At 39.4% G+C, this 22,226-nt stretch overlaps 1 protein-coding gene across 1 annotated transcript in view; it reads left to right on the top strand.

Moving 5' to 3' along the window:
- Positions 1–19,317, top strand: part of RCL1 (RNA terminal phosphate cyclase like 1) — a 30,472-nt gene extending 11,155 nt beyond the window's left edge. The window contains exons 5-9 of the mRNA XM_056522243.1: positions 974–1,098; positions 1,449–1,574; positions 5,556–5,712; positions 17,243–17,346; positions 18,755–19,317. Of these exons, the coding sequence (XP_056378218.1) occupies positions 974–1,098; positions 1,449–1,574; positions 5,556–5,712; positions 17,243–17,346; positions 18,755–18,902 (660 nt within the window). The 3' untranslated portion in view covers positions 18,903–19,317. The remainder of the gene's footprint in view (positions 1–973; positions 1,099–1,448; positions 1,575–5,555; positions 5,713–17,242; positions 17,347–18,754) is intronic.
- Positions 19,318–22,226: the final 2,909 nt, after the last annotated feature.

The raw sequence follows: 22,226 nt of genomic DNA, 5'->3' as shown, positions 1-22,226 counted from the left end.
GACAGTGGTATTGACGTTTTGGAAATGAGGAAATTAGTTACTTCTAAGATCTTTTACAGGGTTAGGTTAGCTTTCATTAATCCGCATGACTGGGTTGCCGCACCGGAGATCGCGGGGGGTCGCTGCACTGACCCCCCCCCCCCCTTGCGATTAGACATTCTATCCCCTATGGATAGGGGATGAGATGTGTAGGGGCAGAGTACCCCTTTAAGCAGTTTTCTAAATGGTAATAACATTTTTTTTTTACCTTATTGCTGCTGTAGACCTAGCTCGCAGACCCTCTTGACAGATTTCAGAGCACCCTTCTTTTGTCAGCTTTTTCTGCTATCCCCAACCTATGTATCTGTTCAGTGAGAAAGGCAGACTGTTCAGGGGATGACAGAAGGGACACTTTTGTGTTGGATTCTGGATACTGTAATATGTGTCGTTGTGATGGTTCTCTTATGACTATTGTACGGAGCATTCTTTGGTTATATTTTGGGCGCTCTTGGTGTGCCACCTGGAGTTTTTTTGTTCGGTTGTCTTTTGTATTCCTTTTGGTTTAATGAAAATTACCATTAAAAAAAGTAACTTCTTAAGAGAAGTGTAATTTGGAATAGTGGAGTAGACCCCTCATTGGCTGTAGAAGGGTGGCTTATACATGTAAGCTAGTGGAGGCTGGATTTATACACATCGGGGGAGATTTATCAAAACCTGTGCAGAGGAAAACTTGCCCAGTTGCCCATAGCAACCAATCAGCTTGCTGCTTTCATTTTTATGAAGGCCTGTGAAAAATGAAAGAAGTGATCTGATTGGTTGCTATGGGCAACTGGGCAAGTTTTCCTCTGCACAGGTTTTGATAAATCTCCCCCATCGTAACTTTCATGAAGGGAAAAGCCTGAGAAAAGGATGAGCTTGATGCGGAGATTATTTCTTCATGCAAATATTACAAGTTATCTCTTAAACTATTTTGTTCTACATTTTGTCTTTCCAGATTTTGAAAAGAGGGATGCCACCTGGAGGAGGTGGAGAAGTAATATTTTCATGTCCAGTAAGAAAGGTTCTCAGACCAGTTCTTCTGACGGATCCTGGCAAAATTAAGCGTATCCGAGGGGTGGCGTATCCTTTTAGTCAAAGTGCTGTATACAGAGTTTTCTTATTGACATGTTAAAAATGTCAGGACGATTAGTCTTTCTCAGTTTCACTCTCTAACTAAACCATTTGTTGTACTTGGTGCTAATATCGGCCTGGGACAGATAAAGCTCTGAACGCTAAATGCACAGAGATGGCTTAAATGGAACACCCTACTGGGTGGAGATGGAAATCTTTTTGATTCATGCTTGGAATAGTTTCCTAAAAGCTTTGCCTAGTTATGTAATTTTCTTTCACAGCTGTCAGTGTTGTGGAGTTGACCTTTCATTTTTATTTTATTGCAATATAAGATTTTATCCTTAACCTTTGGTTGATAGATATTCTGTTCGTGTGTCACCACAAATTGGCAATAGAATAGTAGAGTCTGCAAGAAGCATTCTGAATAAGTTTCTCCCAGATATTTACATACACACAGACCACCTTAAAGGGGCAAATTCTGGGAAGTAAGTGTAAATAACTTTGGTACTAGAGTGTTTTTTTTCACTCCTTTTTATTTATTTATTTTCAATTTCATAAGCACAAGGGATGGTCCAATACCATTTTTTTAAGACAGAGTACAAGTACTGATACTTTTTAAGTACTTGCCCACACCAATTACCAATACTTATTTTTTTTTCTATGTCATGTGACAGGGTTTTTTTTTTTTTTATGGGAAAGGGGGGTTGTTTGTTTTATTTTTTTTTTTATATAATTTTTTTTTTAAAAGGGGGGGGGTGTAATTCAAACTTTAATTAGGGAAGGGGTTAGTTCATTTATTATATATTTTATTTTTTATACATTTTTTTCCCCCCTCTTAGTCCCCATAGGGCACGATTACATGCAATCTGTAGATTGCATACACTGATCAATGCTATGCCATAGCATTGATCAATGTTATCAGGACTTAATTACTACTGCCTGCCATGGCTAGCAGCAGTATAGGAGCAACCATTGGATGGCACGGAGCACGGTAAGGAACCTCAGGCCGTCCTCAAAGCTGAGCTACCGGCAGTTAAAGGGGTACTCCGGTGAAAACCATTTTATTTTATTTTTTAAATCAACTGTTGCCAGAAAGTTAAACAGATTTGTAAATTACTTCTATTAAAAAATCTTAATCCTTCCTGTACTTATTAGCTGCTGAATACTACAGCGGAAATTCTTTTCTTTTTGAAACACAGAGCTGTCTGCTGACATCATGAGCACAGTGCTCTCTGCTGACATCTCTGTCCATTTTAGGAACTGTCCAGAACAGCATATGTTTGCTATGGGGATTTCCTTTTACTCTGGCAGTTCTTAAAAGGGACAGAGATGTCAGCAGACAGCTCTGTGTTTCAAATGTAAAAGAATTTCCACTGTAGTATTCAGCAGCTAATAAGTACAGGAAGGATTAAGATTATTTAATAGAAGTAATTTACAAAGCTGTTTAACTTTCTGGCACCAGTTGATTTAAAAAAAAAAAAAGCTTTTCACCGGAGTACCCCTTTAACTTCAGGACTTTTAGATGCCGCAATCAACTTTGATTCCTTGATGTCCAGTATCTGTCCTGATACTGATACCAGTATCTGTATCGGGACATCCCTAATAAACACAATTTATCCATTTTAGGTCTTTTGCCACATTGTTTGGAAGGGGCTGTTGTGTAACAGTTTTGGGAGTTTACTCAACAGGGTAGCAAAGGGCATAGCAGCTAGATTCAGGCATAAGGTGCAGTTAGTGATAGCAAAGAAAGATTGCATTACTTTTTGCATTATTTATGGGGTGTTAAATCGCTTCATTAACCCCATAAGGACACAGCCCATTTTGGCCTTAAGGACACGGACAATTTTATTTTTGCATTTTCGTTTCTTTCCCTTCTCGTCTTCTAAAAATAATAACTTTTATATTTCCATCTACAGATCCATGTGAAAGCGTGTTATTTGCGCGACCAATTGTAATGACATTACTCATTTTACCATAAAATGTACGGCGCAACCAAAAAAATATTTAAAAAATTGAAAAGAAAACCCCAATTTAGCAAATTTTTTAAGGCTTTGATTTCACGCTGTACACTTTACAGTAAAAATTTAGTTTTTTTTTATTCTATGGGTCAATATGATTGAAATGATACCCATGATTACATGCTTTTCTATTACTGTACTGTACTGCTTTAAACTCAAACTTTTTAAACAAAATTAGTATGTTTAACCCCTTAAGGACCAAGGACGTACCGAGTCCTTTCCCTTTCTATAACGCAGGGCCACGATGGGTCGGGCCCGGCCTCTTGTTAGAGGCCGGGACCCGTGGCTAATAGCGCGCGGCAGTGATCGCGGTGCCGTGCGCTATTAAGCCGGTTAGCTCAGGGAACTGTTCGGGATCACCGCGGCGAAATCGCGGCGTCCCGAACAGCTGTTAGACACGAGGAGGGTCTCCTACCTGCCTCCTGGTGTCCGATCGCCGAATGACTGCTCAGTGCTTGAGATCCAGGCATGAGCAGTCAAGCGGCAGAATCATCGATCACTGGTTTCCTATGAGAAACCAGTGATCAATGTAAAAGATTAGTGTGTGCAGTGTTATAGTCCCCTATGGGAGCTATAACATTGCAGAAAAAAAGTGAATAAAGATCATTTAAAGGGTAGCTCCCACCATCCTATATTTTTTTTCTTTTCTGTCCCTGCCTATTGCCAATCTATCCCTAACCCCCTCCCTGCTTTTAATTTTTATTTTTACTATATGAAAAATGCTTTTTGTCTGCCTGGCAGTGTGCTCACTACCAAGCAGACTTGCCCAGCGGGCACCACGTCACTGATGCCTGCTGGGGGGGACTTCCGCCCTTAGTTCATCTACACAGGGTGCCTCCAGCTGTTTCACCACTACAACTCCCAGCTTGCCCTGACATCTATTGGCTGTCAGGGCATGCTGGGAGTTGTAGTATTGAAACAGCTGGAGGCACCCTGTGTAGATAAACTATTAGCCCTTCCGTTCTCTCTCTCCCCCCACCCCCCGCCCCATACCCCGTTCCCTCCATCACAACCCCCCCCCCCCCCAAATACACGTACTGCAGCGGGCGTGCAGGGGCAGAGGTGGCGCAAAAAATAAGCCATCATATGGATTTTTAGGTGCAAAATTGAAAGGGTTATGATTTTTAAAAGGTGAGGAGGAAAAAAACTAAAGTGCAAAAACGGAAAAACCCGTGGTCCTTAAGGGGTTAAAATCACTCTATTTTGACCACCAATAACTTTCTCATTATTCCCTATACGTGGCTTTATGAGCTCATTTTTTCATCATGATCTGTAGTTTTTATCGATACCACTTTTGCGTGTAACTTTTTAATAATTTTTGGGGGGGAATGTGATGTGAGAAAAAAGCAGCAATTTTGGATTTTTTTATTTTTATATTTATGCTGTTCATTGTACAGAATAATTTACCATTATATTTTGTTAGGACATTTAGGCACGCGGTGATACAAAATATGTTAATTTATTTTTACACTTTTTGGGGTAAAATGGGAAAAGGGAGCGATTTAAATTTTTAATGGCGGAGGAACGCTTACAAATTTTTGAAGAACTTTTATTTTACAATATTTTTTTTTTTACACTTCTTTATAGCAATCATTAGATTGCTAATACTGTTCAGTGCTATACATAGAAGAAGACCCCAGGATAACAATGGGAGCAAGTAAGGGCACTTGAGGTCACCATGTTGATTGATCGGATCCCCATGGCCGTGCCATCATCCATTCAAATCCTGCATTGCCGAAGATGCCGTGATCTGTGTTGATCACACTATCTAAGGGTTTGATGGAGGACATCAGTGTCCTCGCTGATGTCCTCTGTTAACAGCGAGTCATCATGTGAGCACCGCTCCAGTGCTTGCGTCATGTACAGGATGTAAATGTACAGTATGTTACTTTTTTTTGTTGTTGTGTAATGTCATAGTTTATGTAGTTGTGCTATGATATGGTCAGTGTCATGGTATGAATTATTACTGTACTGTGACTATATAATAGTGTTTGTAACATCGCTGTGTGCCATACCGCTGTACTGTCTGTAACCTGTATTATGGCTGTGCTGGAACTCCACTATATGCATTATTTAATCGTTGTACCATTACAGTGTGCATTTATTCCTGTTCTGTAACATCACTGCATGCATTATCAATGTGTTGTAACATTACTGGGTGCATTATTCCATCATTGTGCTTTATCCTTGTGCAATAACTTTTCTGTGTGCATTATCTCTGTGCTGCAACATCACTGTGTGCATTATTCCATCACTGACATCTTTTGTGTGCATTATTCCTTTGCATAAGTGAGACCAAAATAATCAATCATTTTACATGTTCTGAACTTGTGGTCATGTGGAATAGGACAACCATTTCAAGTTTTGCTATGGGGCCTCATGGTTATTTGTTCTGCCTCTGGATCTGTGTAAAAAATATCAATGTTTTTTTCCCCCCCTCACTCCTAGGTCTCCTGGCTTTGGTCTTTCTCTAGTGGCTGAAACAACTGAAGGCTATGTAATGAGTGCTGATCTTGCATCAAACCCACAGGGGCAGGGAGTCTCTGTACTCCCAGAAGATTTAGGCAAGAACTGTGCTAAGCTGCTTTTGGAAGAAATCTATAGAGTAAGTTGGTACCGGAAAGTTTGCGTGTATGTTTTAATGCACCCTATGGAGGTGTTAATTAGGGTATATATTTTTATAGTAGTATAGACCTTAACTGCGCCACATTATCGCACAAAAATTGTGCTTTACCTCATGTTTCAACAATTGAGTACTTTAGGCCCACGGCACGCATATTCTGTTGTGAAACTCTCCCACATACACACACACTGGCATGTTTACTATTGCAAATTTGCCAAAATTCTTCACAACTTACGCTTTTGTGCTTCACTTGAGAAAAGGGGTAGGGATTAGTAAACCCTGGGCATCGCTTTGTATGAAAAGTGTATAGCTTGTGTGTAAAATTGTAGCATAAAATCTTGTAGTAAAGTAAGCCAATTAATAGTTGATGTAAACTTAAACCTGGCACATCTTCACACGGATCATTCTTTCGAACAGCCTGAGCCAATGGGATAAATGTGCCACATTTTGAAACTGTCAGGATCATTGGAAAACCTTATTAGCCAATGGGTACACTGGTCCAAAATTTACTGAAGTGGAAAATATACATATAAAGCATGCTGTAATCCAGTGAGCCGGAGGACTCATTGAGGCTGACCACTTAGACACTTATAGATGTCTCTCTGCCTCCTCCACTACGCTCCTTGCTATTCTCCTGTTCTGCTATCAGGAGACACAGTGACTTGTATCGTCACATGCTCCTCTGTAGCCAGCCCCACCATGTGTGGACGAATAAGCGCCCGGCTGCATACGGGATGGGGATGGAGCCCTTTGAACGGTTCATGCAAAAGCCTCACAGTATATCTGTCAGTATTACATTATACTCACTGCAATGCTATATTAAAATATTTAGCCAATTTTCTTTTAAGGATACTAGAATCCTACTATGAGGGGTTCATTGGAGTTTTTCTTGTTGAAGTTGATGGAACAAAAATATTGTTAATCACAGGGTTTCTTGGTGCCATTTTCCCCACGATCATGTGTACTCTGTGGGTGATCCTAATAAAGTGTTTACTCTTCCTACAATACCACTATAATGCCCTCTAATTTAAAACTATGTCCTCTTGTGGTAGTCTTTCTTCTTTTAAATATGCTCTCCACCTTTACCATGTTGATTCCCTTTATGTATTATAAAGTTTCTATCACATCTCCTCTGTCTTGTCTGTCTTCCAACTATACATGTAAAAGCACAACTGCCACCAAGAATATTCTTGTGAAGCTGCGCAGTTCACTACGGCTTTAGAAGTATACTCTTGGCATACCTTTTTATCAAAAAATGTAGCTGTTTTATAATTGGTCAGGCAACAGTTGGAGTTTTAGCACAGCTTATTAGCACACAGGGCACGCACCGACTGTCAATCAGCTGCACAACGTAAGCAGAGAGCGGAGCAGAGCAGACTCCAGGCTCTGCCTCTCCGACTGTTGCCTGACTGCCGGACCAATTATAAAACTTAGTTTTTGTAAGTATAAAACAGCCAAATGTATTGATAAAGGTATGCCAAGAATATGCTTTTGAAGCCCTAGTGCACTGTGTGTGCAGCTTCAAAAGCATGTATTTGGTGAAAGTTGCCGTCTGAGGTCCTTTAACCTTTTCTGGTCAGTTTTATCCTGAAACCCATGTACTAGTTTAGTAGCTCTTCTCTGAACTCTCTCCAATGTATCTATTTTCTTCTGGTCCCCAGTACTGCACACAATACTCCAAGTAAGGTCTCACTAGTGTTCTATACAGCAACTTCTCTCTTTCTACTGCTAATACCTCTTCCTATACTCCCTAGCATTCTGCTAGCATTACCTCTGCTCTATTACATTGTCTACCCTTTAACCCTTAAAGGGCACAGCTATTTTTTTTTTATTCTTATTTTTTTTCTATGTTGCATTTTTGTTTTTTTTTCCTCCTCGCCTTTTCCTAGCCATAAGTCTTTAAGTTTTTCACCTACAGGGCCATAAGAGGGCTTTTTTTTTTTTTTTTTTTTAAACTAATTTTTATTAAGGATTTTACAGAAATAAAAGTCCAAAACTGGAAAACAATTATATAAAGAACAGCATAAGGGCAGAAGCCCGAAAGAATCAACAAAACATCAGGCAGGAGCAGGCTAGCAACGAAACCAACCTAGGTAATAAACAGTAGAGCATCCTGCCATATGCTACGATACGGGGGTATTAAGAAGACGCAAACATCTGCCTGCCATTAGACAGAACTGAAATGCACCACAAATAATATAATAATAAAAATAATATTTGTTGAGCAAAATAAAATAAAAAAACACTTGCAACTTTTGGGGGTTTACATTTCTAAGCAGTGTGTTTATGGTTACATTGGGGGAGTTTTATCAAAACCTGTGCAAAGGAAAAGTTGCCCATAGCAACCAATCCGTTTGCTTCTTTCATTTTTAACGAGGCCTCTGCAAAATGTAAAAAAGCTGATTGGTTGCTATGGGCAACTGGTCAACTTTTCCTTTGCACGGGTTTTGATAAATATCCCCCATTATCTTTATTCTGTAGGTGAAGACAAGTGCAACTATACCCAATTTATATAGGTTTTGTTTAATTTTACCACTTTTTAAAGATTCCATTTTATTTATTTTAAGAAAAGGAGTGCTTAAAATTGTCCTATTCTGTCCACTCTCTCTCTGGAGGGAGAGATGCTTTTTGTACCTTCTTTTCACTGTAATAGATCACAGCTCTGAACCATTGACTCGGAATTTCCTTATACTGTATGCAGTTTTCTGAATTGGATAACCCCTTTTAATAGATGAAGGAAAGAATTATGTTAAAAGTATTGTTCATACCCATTTGTTTTGCCAATCAAATCTTGTGTGCCTTTACCGTGTATCTTGTTAGGATTATCCTGGGATTAGTAAATTGCTCATTTTAAATGTTGGGGAAGAATTTGACCCCTATCTTTTTTATTTTATTTTTTTAACCTGAGATTCTATAATGCAAATGTTTGGTGCCACCTTATTTATAAGTAGATGTAACCTGGTTAATAAATACTGGATCTGCATTGCTGGGCACCAGTTGGGTAATGCTTTGGGGTAGGAAATTAACCTTTAACTTCTTCTGTAAAAACTTCCTGGCTTAGTTGTATCAGAATAAACATACACCTCTGCAAGATACTTCTAGTCTCCCAGCAAAACTTTTAGGATCCATTTCCATGTTTCCTTAAAATAATCTGCAGCTTGCAAGCCATTGGTAACACGTCCTTAAGACTTGTTTACATTTAGCATGTTAAACTGAGGTTTTCTCTTGCCCTATTTTCAAGGAGGCACATGTTCATACAGGTGTAGGGTATTTGTTTTCTTACTGTTTTTAACTAATTCTGTCTCTTTGCCAAAGTGTGTAATACTGAAGGGAAATATCTACATGAATTATAAATATCAGGCTTTCCATAATGTAGTCAGTACAATGGTGATGTTTTTCCTTTGCACATAAGGGAAGGGCCTCTAGAACTCTGCGGAACGAATTCTGTACTGACTAGTCTTGGAAATGTTCCCTATATTACCTTCCAAATATCGGCGTCTGCTTGGCTCAGTTTACAAGCGTCGATGGAAAGGCTTTGTTTTTCTGGCTTTATTCCTGTAGAATTCTGATATGCCACACTGCTCTTGTAGCTTCATTCTGTTTTGTAGGCTTAATTAAGGAAAATTTTACAAATGCATGTTGGAAAGTATCAATATAGCACATATGACTGACATATAGAAAACAAGTATGCCATAGGACAGTAGCATTTACAGTGCAAACCAGTCTTTCACATTTTATGTTGCAGCCTTATGCTAAAACAAATTTTACTTTTTGGAAATTTTTTAGGGAACAACTACAATTTTAAATGGACAGAAGTATCCATACCCTTTGCTCTAACACCTGAAATTTTTGCTGTGGGGTCTCCCATTTCTGTTTATCATCTCTAAGATGTTTCTACACCTTGATTGGAGTCACCTGTAAAAAAAAATTAAGTTTTTGCGTGTTTTTTATTTATTTTTTTTGTGCATTCTTTTTGAGCATTTTTTTTAAAGGAGTGTATTGTTTGGAGCACCGTGGAGCACTTCATGCAGTGGCCATGAATTTATCATGTGCGGCAATTTTTATTTATTTATTTTGCGCACAACTTTTGCGCAGCTCGCTGGTTTCTATAATTGTGCAGAATTTATCAAGTCTGTGCACCATTTTGGTAAATGTTGAGAAACGGGGTGTAAGAAAGAAAGAAAATAAATAAATACACCAAGCAAACGGGTAAAATCTCTACATCCTCACAACATTGATAAATGTCCACCAATGTCCCTAAGCACACAGTCAAGATAACACAGGAGTGGCTTAGGGACAACTGAGTGTTCTGGAGTGATCCAGTCGGAGCCCTGACTTGAACCCAATTGAACATCTCTGGAGAGACCCAAAAATCATTGTCCACTGACAGAGCTTGAAAGGATCTGTAGAGAAATATGGCAGAAAACACCCAAATCTAAGAAAATAAATCAATTTTGTTTCACTTTGTCATTATGGAGTATTGATTGCAGAATTGTGGGGAGGGGAGCATGTTTTTTTTTTTATTTTTTTTATTTTTGTTTTTTTTTAGCACAGGGCTGCAACATGACAAAATATGAAAAAAAGTGGAAGGCTTTGCAAATGCATTGTGGTTGCTCCTGGCTCACTTATGGCACTTTCATTGTAGTGATTCTAGTACCAGCTTTTACAATACCCAGATGTAAATAATTCAGAATTTGGCCTATAAGAAATGTTATAGGGAACAGCTTTAGGATTCCATGCATCCTAAATCTAGCCATGAACATAAGCTAGGGAGATTTATCAAATCCTGTTTAGAGGAAGTCATACAATTGCTCATGGCAACCAATCAGAATGCTGCTTTCATTTAAAAAAAAAAAAAAGCCTATGAAAAAGATAAAATAAGAAATCGAATAGGTTTCTCTTGGCAACTGTAAGACTTTTTCCCTTCTACACAGGTTTTGCTAAATCTCCCTGACATTCCTGTTGGTCAAAAGCTTGTTTGACCGACAACTTTTTCCCCCGGCGCCAGACACTTTTAGTAGTGCTTGTTATTACTACTGTTATTTCTTCCAGGCGACAGCACTTTAAGAGTACCTGTCATTTAGAAAAACATTTGACATGTCCTAGCGACATGTCAAAAGTTTTTATTGGCGGGTGTCTCAATGTTCAGACCTCTGCCGATGAGGAGAACAATCTAGAAGTCTGTTCTGCCTCGCGGCGCTCCTCTCCCGGTCTCTTTGTCACGTGATCGAGACGCTCTTAGACTTACATTGCAAGGTTGTCTCGATCGTGTGACACATTCTAGTAATCAATGGAGGTCTGCACACTTAGACCCCAGTCTATCCGAACTTTTGTTATGTGAAAGGTTTTTCCAAATTACATTGACCATTTAAGTGCTGCTCACCTCAATATCTCTGCTATAGACACAGGCCCTCTGGTGCCAAGTGGCAAATACATAGCCACTGCAAGATAGGTACTCTTGGTTATTACCTATGTGTAACACTGTTGAACAGAGAATCTGTTGTTTTACAAATCAATACAGAAATCTTTTGTAATCTATTTATGCTCAAGACTGTAACAAGGGCATCGTCTTGTTCTAGAGCAGTGGTTCCCAACCTTGGGCACAAGTACCCCCAGGGGTACTTAGCGGTTGTCCAGGGGATTCTTTAAAAAAAAAAAAAAAATCAGTAATGGCCACTGGTCACTGCCATAGCAATAGGTCCCCTGACCAGGGGAGCAGTGGAGCACCGAAGTAAGACAGTATGGGAGCCTACTACTATACAGTCATGGCCGTAAATGTTGGCACCCTTGAAATGTTTCAAGAAAATGAAGTATTTCTAACAGAAAAGGATTGCAATAACACATGTTTTGCTATACACATGTTTGTTCCCTTTGTGTGTATTGGAACTAAACCAGAAAAGGGAGGAAAAAAGCAAATTGGACATAATGTCCCACCGAAGTCCAAAAAATGGGCTGGACAAAATTATTGGCGCACTTTCAAAATCTTAAACTCAACTGGGGCAAGTAACAGGTGTGGGCAATAAAAAAAAAAACACACCTGAAAGCAGATAAAAAGGAGAGAAGTTCACTTAGTCTTTGCATTGTTTGTCTGTGTGTGCCACACTAAGCATGGACAACAGAAAGGGGAGAAGAGAACTGTCTGAGGACTTGAGAACCAAAATTGTGGAAAAAATGTCAACAATCTAGTGTATCACCAGAGATCTAGATTTGTCCACAGTGCGCAACATTATGAAGAAGTTTGCAACCCATGGCACTGTAGCTAAGCTCGCTGGGTGCAGACGGAAGAGAAAAATTGATGAAAGGTGTCAACGCAGGATAGTCCGGATGGTGGATAAGCAGCCCCAAACGAGTTCCAAAGATAGTTGGTGCTGACACTGATTCTCCCATAGCCTGTAGGACAGCTTGAATATCTGTCGACATTTAAATGAAATGAAACTATGGCAGGAGACTGAGGAGGATCCCACTGCTGACACAGACATAAAAAAACAAGACTACATTTTGCCAAAATGAACATGAGTAAGCCATAATTCTTCTGGGAAAACGTCTTGTGGACAGATGAGACCAAGACAGAGCTTGACTGGGAGAAATCTTAATGGCGGTCTAGGCCAGATACTGATGAAAAGAAGTAAACAATTCTGATCAGAGAAGGTCACCTGTGAAATGGGGGACTGGCCTGATGTGGAGATGAGAAGGGGGCCTGGGGAGAGGATATGGAGTCAAGTAAAGCATATAAATAATACTATATTCATTACAAAAATGTCTTTAATATCGGGGCACAATTTTAAGGAAAGGGCTGTAAAGGGGTACTCATTCAAAAAAAAGTTGGGAACCACTGTTCTAGAGGAAAGAAGATTTTTACACAGAGGGTTCTCTACTGTAAAAGCAGTGAGACAATGAAACTGTTAGCCAAAAATTTTGATGGATAAGTTAGTGTATAAAATGCATGGATGCTTTTCTTGCTGTAATAAGTTATGAATAGTAGATGAATGAAAATGATGATACAGGAATGTATTGAGTGCCATATTTAGAGACTGAAGTGATAGATAGATATATCTCTATATATCTATATAATATCAGCTCTATTTTATTTTTTTATTTTATTTTTTTTCAGTTTAAAATGAGAAAAATTGACTTCTGCCTCATGTTTTGCTTTTCTCTGCAGCATCAGTATAGGGTAATATGCTGCACTGGATGGACTATTTTCAATGTGAAGCCACATTAAGAAAATAATTAATGGGGTATTCCAGGCCAAAACTTTTTTTAATATATCAACTGGCTCTGGAAAGTTAAACAGATTTGTAAATTACTTCTATTAAAAAATCTTAATCCTTCCAATAGTTATTAGCTTCTGAAGTTGAGTTGTTGTTTTCTGTCTAACTGCTCTCTGATGACTCGCGTCCCGGGAGCTGTGCAGTTCCTATGGGGATATTCTCCCATCATGCACAGCTCCCGGGACGTGACATCATCATTGAGCAGTTAGACAGAAAACTTCAGAAGCTATTAACTATTGGAAGGATTAAGATTTTTTAATAGAAGTAATTTACAAATCTGTTTAACTTTCCGGAGCCAGTTGATATATATATATAAAATAAGGTTTTGCCTGGAATACCCCTTTAAATATCTGTTGAGGGAAATCTATATATTTTCCTTAAATCTTCTTTGGTATCTTGCTAGTGTTTAAAAATGGTTGGTTAAAGTACTTAGTAAGTGTTGATTAGAGTGTATTTACAAGTAAAGGATCTGCTGCGTATTTCAAGCTACAGATTTGAAGCTGTGTTCTATCATTTATGTCACATTGAAATATGCTGCATCAAATTTTCCGCTGACCCATTGAATACGCTGCAGGATATCCACCTGTGTGAATGGACCCTAAGTGAATTTCACTACAAGTACAATAGGTGCAGTAGTTAGCGAGGAAACCTGCAATGGCACCATGTGCTGTAAAAGAATTAGGCCATTTAGCTATATCGCAGAATTGCCTGTGGTTCCTTCATGGTCGGCTGTCGGACATCTCTTTACTGGTTAGGACATCATAGTATGATGCCAAGAAATTCCACCAGGATTACATTACTCCTGTTTGTCCATATGTCTCTGAACCCGTGCATTATAAAACATGCTTGTGAGGTTTCAAGGCTGTTTCATAAGATGTTGTGCAAAGTGCTAGTTAACATTTTGTTGTTAGAGTAAAGGCAGCCTCAGTTGTATTTGGTTTCAGTTAATAAATACCAGTAAGGCTGCCTGCCCAGAAAGCATAGCAAACTTGTGTGGGTATGACACAGTGGGCATTAAAGTATAGGACAAAGTCGAGGAGACATTATTTCAGAGAGGGAAGGCTAGAAGTAATCAACTAAATTAAAATACAGGTAAGCTGTCGTGCTTTCACTTTTTTATTTTTTTGTTTTCTTGTGTGTTGTGTTTTTTGTAAAGGTGTTTATAAGTTTAGGGATTTTTATTACAAAATAGTTTCTTACTCATGCCCAGAGTGCTTAAACGCTATGGACCGCTTCAGGCTATTTTGCAAAGAAAATAAAAAAAAACATATATTTAATTGTTTTTATTTAGAACTTAAAAGCATTTGCTTGTTGCAGTTTTAATGCACTACAGTACTTGGCTAGATGCTGAATACTATTCACATTAGATTAGATCATAATGGAGCCTAGATGATCAGGTAAAGTGAATCCGCTTTAATTTGATCATAATGGATTGTGCAGGAAAAGGCAGACGTGGCTGGACATTGAGCTATATTGGAGCACTATGACGCATTTCTTAGTGAATAGCATTCTGCAGTCTATGTACTGAGATACCAGGGGGCGGATATAGATGCCGGAACTGTATATAGGCCCCTTGTTCTCTAATAGCTCAGTATAGAGCATCCCACATGTCTAACAATCTACCAATATGTGAACTACTGGTATTGCTGCCATTCACACTCACTCTATCTGCTGCAGATTTGATGATGTTAGTCAATGTAAACTTAATAAGTAAGCACAGTATAAAATCTGCAGAGTCAACTTCACAGCAAACATGGTACGTGTGTGTGTGTACCCCTAGTTTTGTTATCCATTGAATAAGTAGTGAAATCTGCTGCGGAAAATCTGCAGCAAAATCTGCACGTGTGAGCATACCTTTTAGAGCAACAGTGGGCGCCATCTTCTACTAAGCCTCTGTCTACTTTTTAATGCCCATGTACATCCTCATATGGAATATTTCAATTCTTCCAGATCACTGTCAAGTTATGTACTTGTTTAGGTTACCTCCTAGATAAAATAGGTTTGTTTATCGTGGATTTAGGGCAGAAGCCACTGGCATGGTTACAGTGCCCTTCATGTTTAACAAGACTGTTTACCAGCAGCATTCATAGATTAATTCTGCTGACACCCTCATACTGTTATGTTACACTGAGAACAGATTGTTTCCCATCTGCAAAAAAAGGATAAGGTGTCAATTTGCAATGTATTACAGTAAACAGCGTGGTCCGAAGCCTAGTGTTTATTTTAAGGGGTTATCCAGGAAAAAACATTTTTTTATATATATATATCGACTGGCTCCGGAAAGTTAAACAGATTTGTAAATTACTTCTATTAAAAAATCTTAATCCTTTCAGTACTTATGAGCTGCTGAAGTTAAGTTGTTCTTTTCTGTCTAAATGCTCTCTCTGACACGTGTCTCGGGAACCGCCCAGTTTAGAAGCAAATCCCCCAATCCTCCATAGCAAACCTCTCCTACTCTGTGCAGGTCCCGAGACAAGCAGAGATGTCAGCAGAGAGCACTTTTGCCAGACAGAAAATGACAACTCAACTTCAGCAGCTGATAATTATTATTAAGATTTTTTAATAGAAGTAATTTACAAATCTGTTTAACTTTCTGGAGCCAGTTGATATATTAAAAAAGTTTTTCCCTGGAATACCCCTTTTAAGTTCACTGTGTTTATCTGTTGTACCATTAACTAAATTCTGCAGATTATTTTGTAGTGTTTTGCATATTTAGGGTAAAGCTGGCACGAGACAGGATAGAATTGTCAACGAAAGACGAGATTCATGTGGTTTTATAATAATACAAGTAGATGGTTGTAATCCAGAGAATGTGTACAGACAAACATGGCACATTTTCTTCTGATTTGAACAAACTTTCCAAAAGCAGTGCTGAAGTTTATTCCAAGGATCATAAACATCAGATAATAAAAAAAAGTATTTGTTTGACAGTTCTCTCTAACGTACAGGTAATCATTATTTTGATCATATAGGCACAGATACTGATCCCTGGTAGATAATATATGCCGTATGATAGCTGAGAAGATTGTTGCTCAATGCTGCTTCCTTATATACCTCTGGGTCATCCTAGCAAGCTCAGTGGCCTAGGAGTAATATGAACCCGTCAGAATGTGACTGTGGTTTGGAGCTGTTGCTGAGTATGCATACAGTATGCCAGTCATTTTAAAGGGCACAGTGTCCTAAATACTTGATTGCTGCAGGTAACATTGTCATAAGCAATGTGTGCAGTTACGTTGAAAATCTATTTGATTTTCCTCATATTAAAGGGGTACGCCGGCCCTAATTCATCCCGCGTTCATACATCTTATCCCCCTATCCTTTGGCTAGAGGATTAGATGTATTAGGGCCGGAGTACCCCTTTAAGCCTGTCTGTTCCTTTTTTTTCTTTTTTTTTTTTAGTTGAACTGCATGGGGACGTCACTGTATTGCAGCACTGGGCTCTGAGTCACAATTCATCCGTATGAAAAAACATATAGATCATCTTTTCCCAAACTGTGTGCCTCCAGCACTTGCAAAACTCCAACTCTCAGCATGCCCGGACAGCCAAAGACTGTCCGGGCATGCTGGGAGTTGGAGTTTAGCAACTGCTGCAAGTGCACTGGTTGGGAAACACTGGTATAAAGTGTATATGTTCTGTGCATCTGTGTTGTCCCCTGTTTAAAATACATAGATTTCCTTAGTGTATTTTGTGTTGGTGCACAATCGGACTTTTGTATAGTGCTGCAAATATATTCATCCCATTTAAAGAATTGGAAAAAAAATGATAATTACGCTCCATTGGGGTGCTACTCTTCTTGAAGTAACATGTCTTTAACATTTCTGTACCTCGTTGATCGTTCATACTCTGGAGAATATTTTCCACAGCAATGAAAGAAAGATCCTGTTTTGCATTGTTCTAGTGTCGCCACTAAGGGGCACTGTAGCCAATGCAGAGTTGAGACTTCGGGCAGAAAAAATGTGTGTGTGTGTGTGTGTGTGTATATATATATATATATATATATATATATATTCTTGCTTTTAACGTTATTATTCTTTGACTGGCTTGCTTTATTATTGTATTTGCTTTTTCGTCTGTCTTGAGATATATCATTTTTCTTTCTCTGATTACTTATAAACTGTTAATTCAGTTAGATTCTTTTCTGCTTGCTCAGTACAGCGTATTTACAAAGCTATGTTTGCTTCCGTTCATCTCCTGTCCTGTTCTGTGGCCTGTTTTCCATAATGCCTGCTTATATTTGCAGGGAGGATGTGTAGACTCTGTAAATCAAAGTTTGGTTCTTCTCCTCATGACTCTTGGACAGCAGGATGTTTCCAAAGTCTTGCTGGGACCTTTGTCTCCATACACGTAAGTTTTCCTTTCCCAGTGTGTGGTGTGAGTCCATTCTCTTCCCATATAATGATCTGGCTTGAGATTCATGAATAATCATATAAGCCCAGATTTATCACGCTGCGTGAGAGCAAAAATAGAGGGATTTTCCCACAACAGCCAATCAAAGCTCAGCTTTCACTTTACCAGAGATCGTTGGCTGAGCTGTGATTGGTTGCGGTGAGAAAATCTCTCCACTTTTTTCTCACACGGTTTGATAAATCTGGCCCAAAGTGTTTGGTTATGTATTGTACTGTTGGAAATGTTCTATTGTATTGTTGGAAATGTTCTGTACAGACGATCAGCATGGCCTGGTGTGGAGTCGAAGAATGTGAACTGTCCTTTTTCGGTTATCATGGTACCGATGCTGTATATGTGTTAAGTACAGTACTGTGATAACTGAAGAATGGTGGTGCCATCAAGAGACTGGCTGCTTGGGGTCTCACTTACCAGAACCTTTATCAATGGATGTCCTTGAGATATAAGAAGACTTAATACACATTTTCAAATGTAGGAAATCTAGTTAAGATGTTTTAGCTAAATATGCGTTTTTTATTTAATGAGCATTCATTCACAAGAAACATTCCTCGAGCTGCCTATACTTAGAAGCTATAGATCTACCCATACTTAGAAGCTATAGATCTACCCATACTTAGAAGCTATAGATCTACCCATACTTATAAGGTATAGATCTGCCCATACTTATAAGGTATAGATCTGCCCATACTTATAAGGTATAGATCTGCTCATACTTATAAGGTATAGATCTGCCCATACTTATAAGCAAAGAGTGAACTTATATAAAGTGGCAAATAGTTGCCAGGTAATGCAACATGCTTGTATTTTTAGTCACAAATAACAATAGTTCTCATATGCTTTCCTCCACCAACTTTTATATGTATGGGCAGCTTTAAAGAGGACCTGTGGTTAATCTCCAAACCCCCCCCCCCCCCCCCCCCCACCCCCAAATTTTTTTTTTTTAATCTATGTATTTATTCATATCGCCCTGTAGCCTCGGTTGCCCTAATTCCAACAGATTTGTACTTTTCATGGGGACGCGTTTGAACATTATTGCACTATTTTTTTTAACTATTTTGCAATAAGGTTCCAGCCCATCTGACACAGTTGGAATCTGAGTACACAGGGCTACTACAAAGTAATACAACACCCCACCCCCCATCCCCCCTTTTTTTTTTGGGGGGGGGGGAGGGGAAGGTGACTGCAGGACTCCTTTTAAATCTAAAAATGTCCCATTTAGTAGAAAGAAAATACATAAAGCAGTCAAACCGTAACTCAGACCTGCACAGAAATGATAGGCTGGATAGCCTTTGCTTTACAATAAACTGATAATTTAAACTTATCTCTGTTCTGTGTGTATACTTGGCAGGATTGAGTTTTTGCGACATCTGAGGAGCTTTTTCCAGATCATGTTCAAGATTGAAAGCAAAACATTTGAAGAACGTAAAGGATCAGAGAAAGTGCTTATGACCTGCGTTGGTGTTGGATTTTCCAATCTCAGCAAGACAATAAAGTAATGCAGTCTAGTTCTCTTTGCATCACACAGACTGATGTACTTCATGCCCGGGAGTCAAAATTTTGGGATTACTATGCGGTATCACTTGGGAACTGTAAAGAAGCACACAAGAATGTAATTTCCAAATGACTAGGACTTGGACCACTCGTACCTCATCAATAAAATGCTGACCTTCCAAACACACCGAACATCTAAGCCTCTACCACCAAATGTTCACAGAACCTCTAACAAAATATAATATATCCAAGACTGTTAGCGAGAATTTTTTTTTAGTAATGTATTTATATTCCCTGTTGCCTTTTAGTTGGGATACACCCTTGGATATGTAAATATTTGTTAGAATCAGATAGTATTTTACATTCTGTAGAAAATGACATTTTGTAAATGTTTGGTAAATAAAATGAAAAAGAAAAGAATCTGCCATATTGCCCCTGAATAAGTGTTTACTTTTGTACGTGTGACTGTGCCAGATGCAAATAGGCTAGGTTCATAGGTAACTAGTGTGCTGGACAGCAAAACCACGCAAATTTAACAGTGCTGTTTGCCAGGATGACCTACAAGTGAAACCGCTATGGACTTGTGGCATACTTCTGCTGTGTGAACTCTGGCCCTACATAGGTTGTAAGTTTTTCCACTGGACTACTAACATATCTGTCTATATACTAATATAGTCTCCTGAGTTTTGTGAAGAGATGCATACCCTTTACAAGGGTTTCAACAACTTCAAGCCTAAAAGAAAAATCTGAGCAGTGCTCAAAGGGCTATTCAAATCAGATTTTAGTAATAGGAATCCGTAGTGACAAGGGGTGTGAGTGTTCTGGACAGCCTATTGTTCATTGTTGTGGGCCAGCACACCTGGAGAAAGCAGTTGCCTAAAGAAGAATCCCAAATACTAAACACTGGTGATAAAAGGTAGATTTGTGCAGATCTGGGGCAACTGAAATAGGCTCTTCCATAGATCCTCCATCCAAAGAGAAATGGCCCCAGGCAATCACCACCACCCCCTTGGTGGTGATTGCCAGGGGCCATTCCTCTTTGGATGGAGGATCTATGGAAGAGCCTATTTCAGTTGCCACTGTGTTGTGTAAGGTTCAGAGAGACCCGTTCCTCCTTTGGATTTTATTCAGTTATGAGAATAGGGGCTCATTCACACTACATAATCTCCACTCTGAGATATTCTGGATAGAGATTAAAAGGCATTACCATCTCCAGATCTAAAGAGGACTCTGCCGAAAGAATGTTCATTCCTGTGGCGGGGTGTGGGGTCCAGAATTTCTGCGGAAAACACATCCGCCGCGGAAATTACGTAGTGTGAATGGTGCAGCAGAATTCCACTGAGAACAATGCAAAGCTGCTGCAGTGTATTTTCCAAGCAGAATCCTGCTCTGGAATATATGTACTGTAAATGGGCCCTAAGGGGAGATTTATCAAACCCTGTCCAGAGGAAAAGTTGCTGAGTTGCCCATAGCAACCAGTCAGATCACTTCATTTTTCAGAGGCCTTTTCAAAAATGAAAGCCGTAATCTGGTTGCTATGGGCAACTCAGCAACTTTTCCACTAGACAGGTTTTGCTGAATCGCCCCCTAAGGGTGGGTTCATACTAGAGATTTTCCTCACTTAAAATAATCCTCAGCAGGAACTTGAATTAACAGCAATGGGGCATTCCACAAAAGATTCCTTGCAGAATTTCTGACATTGTTTTTGGATGGAGAAGTAGAGGAAATTCAGTGAGGAAATTCTGCTGTGTGAACACAGCCTAAATGATGATTTAAAGTGTGATATTGTGATCTAGTATGCAATGGTGGTACAAATAAGCATACTGTTCCACTGCAGCAGTTTCCCTGTCAATTTAAGAAAAAAATGACAGGTCAAAAGTATCATTTTTTTTTTTTTTTTAATGATCACAGGAACACTTTAAAGTATTAGTGCCATTTGTAAAATCTTTAGGCTTGTCATGCAAGTCCTTATGGCTGGCGCATGACACAGGGATTCAAAGAAAACAAATTCTTGTCATGTGCCAATCTGCATTGATAAGTACTGGGTATCGGAGTTGCATAGATTTTTTTCTTCTGACCATAACATAATGTTAAATGGGTACTGTCATTAAAAAAAGAAAAACTTTTGAGGTCCCTTTCACACTGCCGTTGTGATATGGCAGGCAGCGGACATCAAGAAAGGAGGGGAGAATAGTGTGAGAATAATTAGTGCTTGCTTGTCTTTTTTCCCGCTACAAAAACATCGGTGCCTGACGGACCCCATTATAGTCAATGGGATCCATCAGGACCTGTTGCCCATTGTGCCCCGTCCATATAACTGACATTAAATGCAAAAAAAAAAAAAGAGAGAGCCTAACGGCCGTTTTCAGTCTGAGCACAACGGCAGTGTGAAAGTAGCCTGATGTGTCTTAGAAACTTCTCAAGTTTTGATTGTGTTCAGACCCAGACCAATCGCTAGATAGAGCCTGGAGAGGTGAAATCTAAGTGCATTCTTTCATGACTCTCCACCACATGACAGAGATGGCTGCATAATGCAAGTCTATGGGCATATCTCGGTCCCATTGCATGGAAGGGATTGCCCTTTTCTGAACACTCTGATTCAGTCCAAAATGTATTTAATCGACAGGTACACTTCCTTCCTTCCCTGGAGGACCTCACTTGTACTACTGCCGCCGGTAGGCCCTTTTCCTGCTGCTTGATGCGCCCTGCCACTGTTACTACCGCATTGCATGTTGACACACACACGTGGGGTAGCTGCAGAGCATTGCACCCTAGTGTCATCTACAGACACTAGGGTGCAATGCTCTGCACATACCGCTATACACAAAGGGGTATATGCAGAGCATTGCACCCTTGTGTCTGTAGTACATATATTAGGATGCAATGCTCTGCACATACTACCATGTATATAGCAGTGTGTATGTAGCACACACAGCTATACATATGGTAGTATGTGCAGAGCATTGCATCCTAGTATCTACTACAGACACAAGGGTGCAATGCTCTGCATATACCCCTATGTGTATAGCGGTGTGCAGTGCACACCGCTTTATCCATGGGGTATGTGCAGAGCATTGCACCCAATGCTCTGCAAATGCCCCCATGGGTATAGCAGTGTGTATGTAGTACATATACACTGCTATACACATTGGGGGCGTGTGCAGAGTATTTGCACCCTTGTGTCTGTACTACAGACACAAGGGTGCAATGCTCTGCACATACCCCATGGATAAACTGCACTGCACACCGCTATACACACGGGTATATGCAGAACATTGCACCTTTGTGTCTGTAGTACAGATACTAGGATGCAATGCGCTTCACATACT

The sequence above is a fragment of the Hyla sarda genome, chromosome 1 (genome assembly GCF_029499605.1).
Source record: "Hyla sarda isolate aHylSar1 chromosome 1, aHylSar1.hap1, whole genome shotgun sequence".
Lineage (NCBI taxonomy): Eukaryota > Metazoa > Chordata > Amphibia > Anura > Hylidae > Hyla > Hyla sarda.
This window is presented reverse-complemented; position numbering and strand designations above follow the sequence as displayed.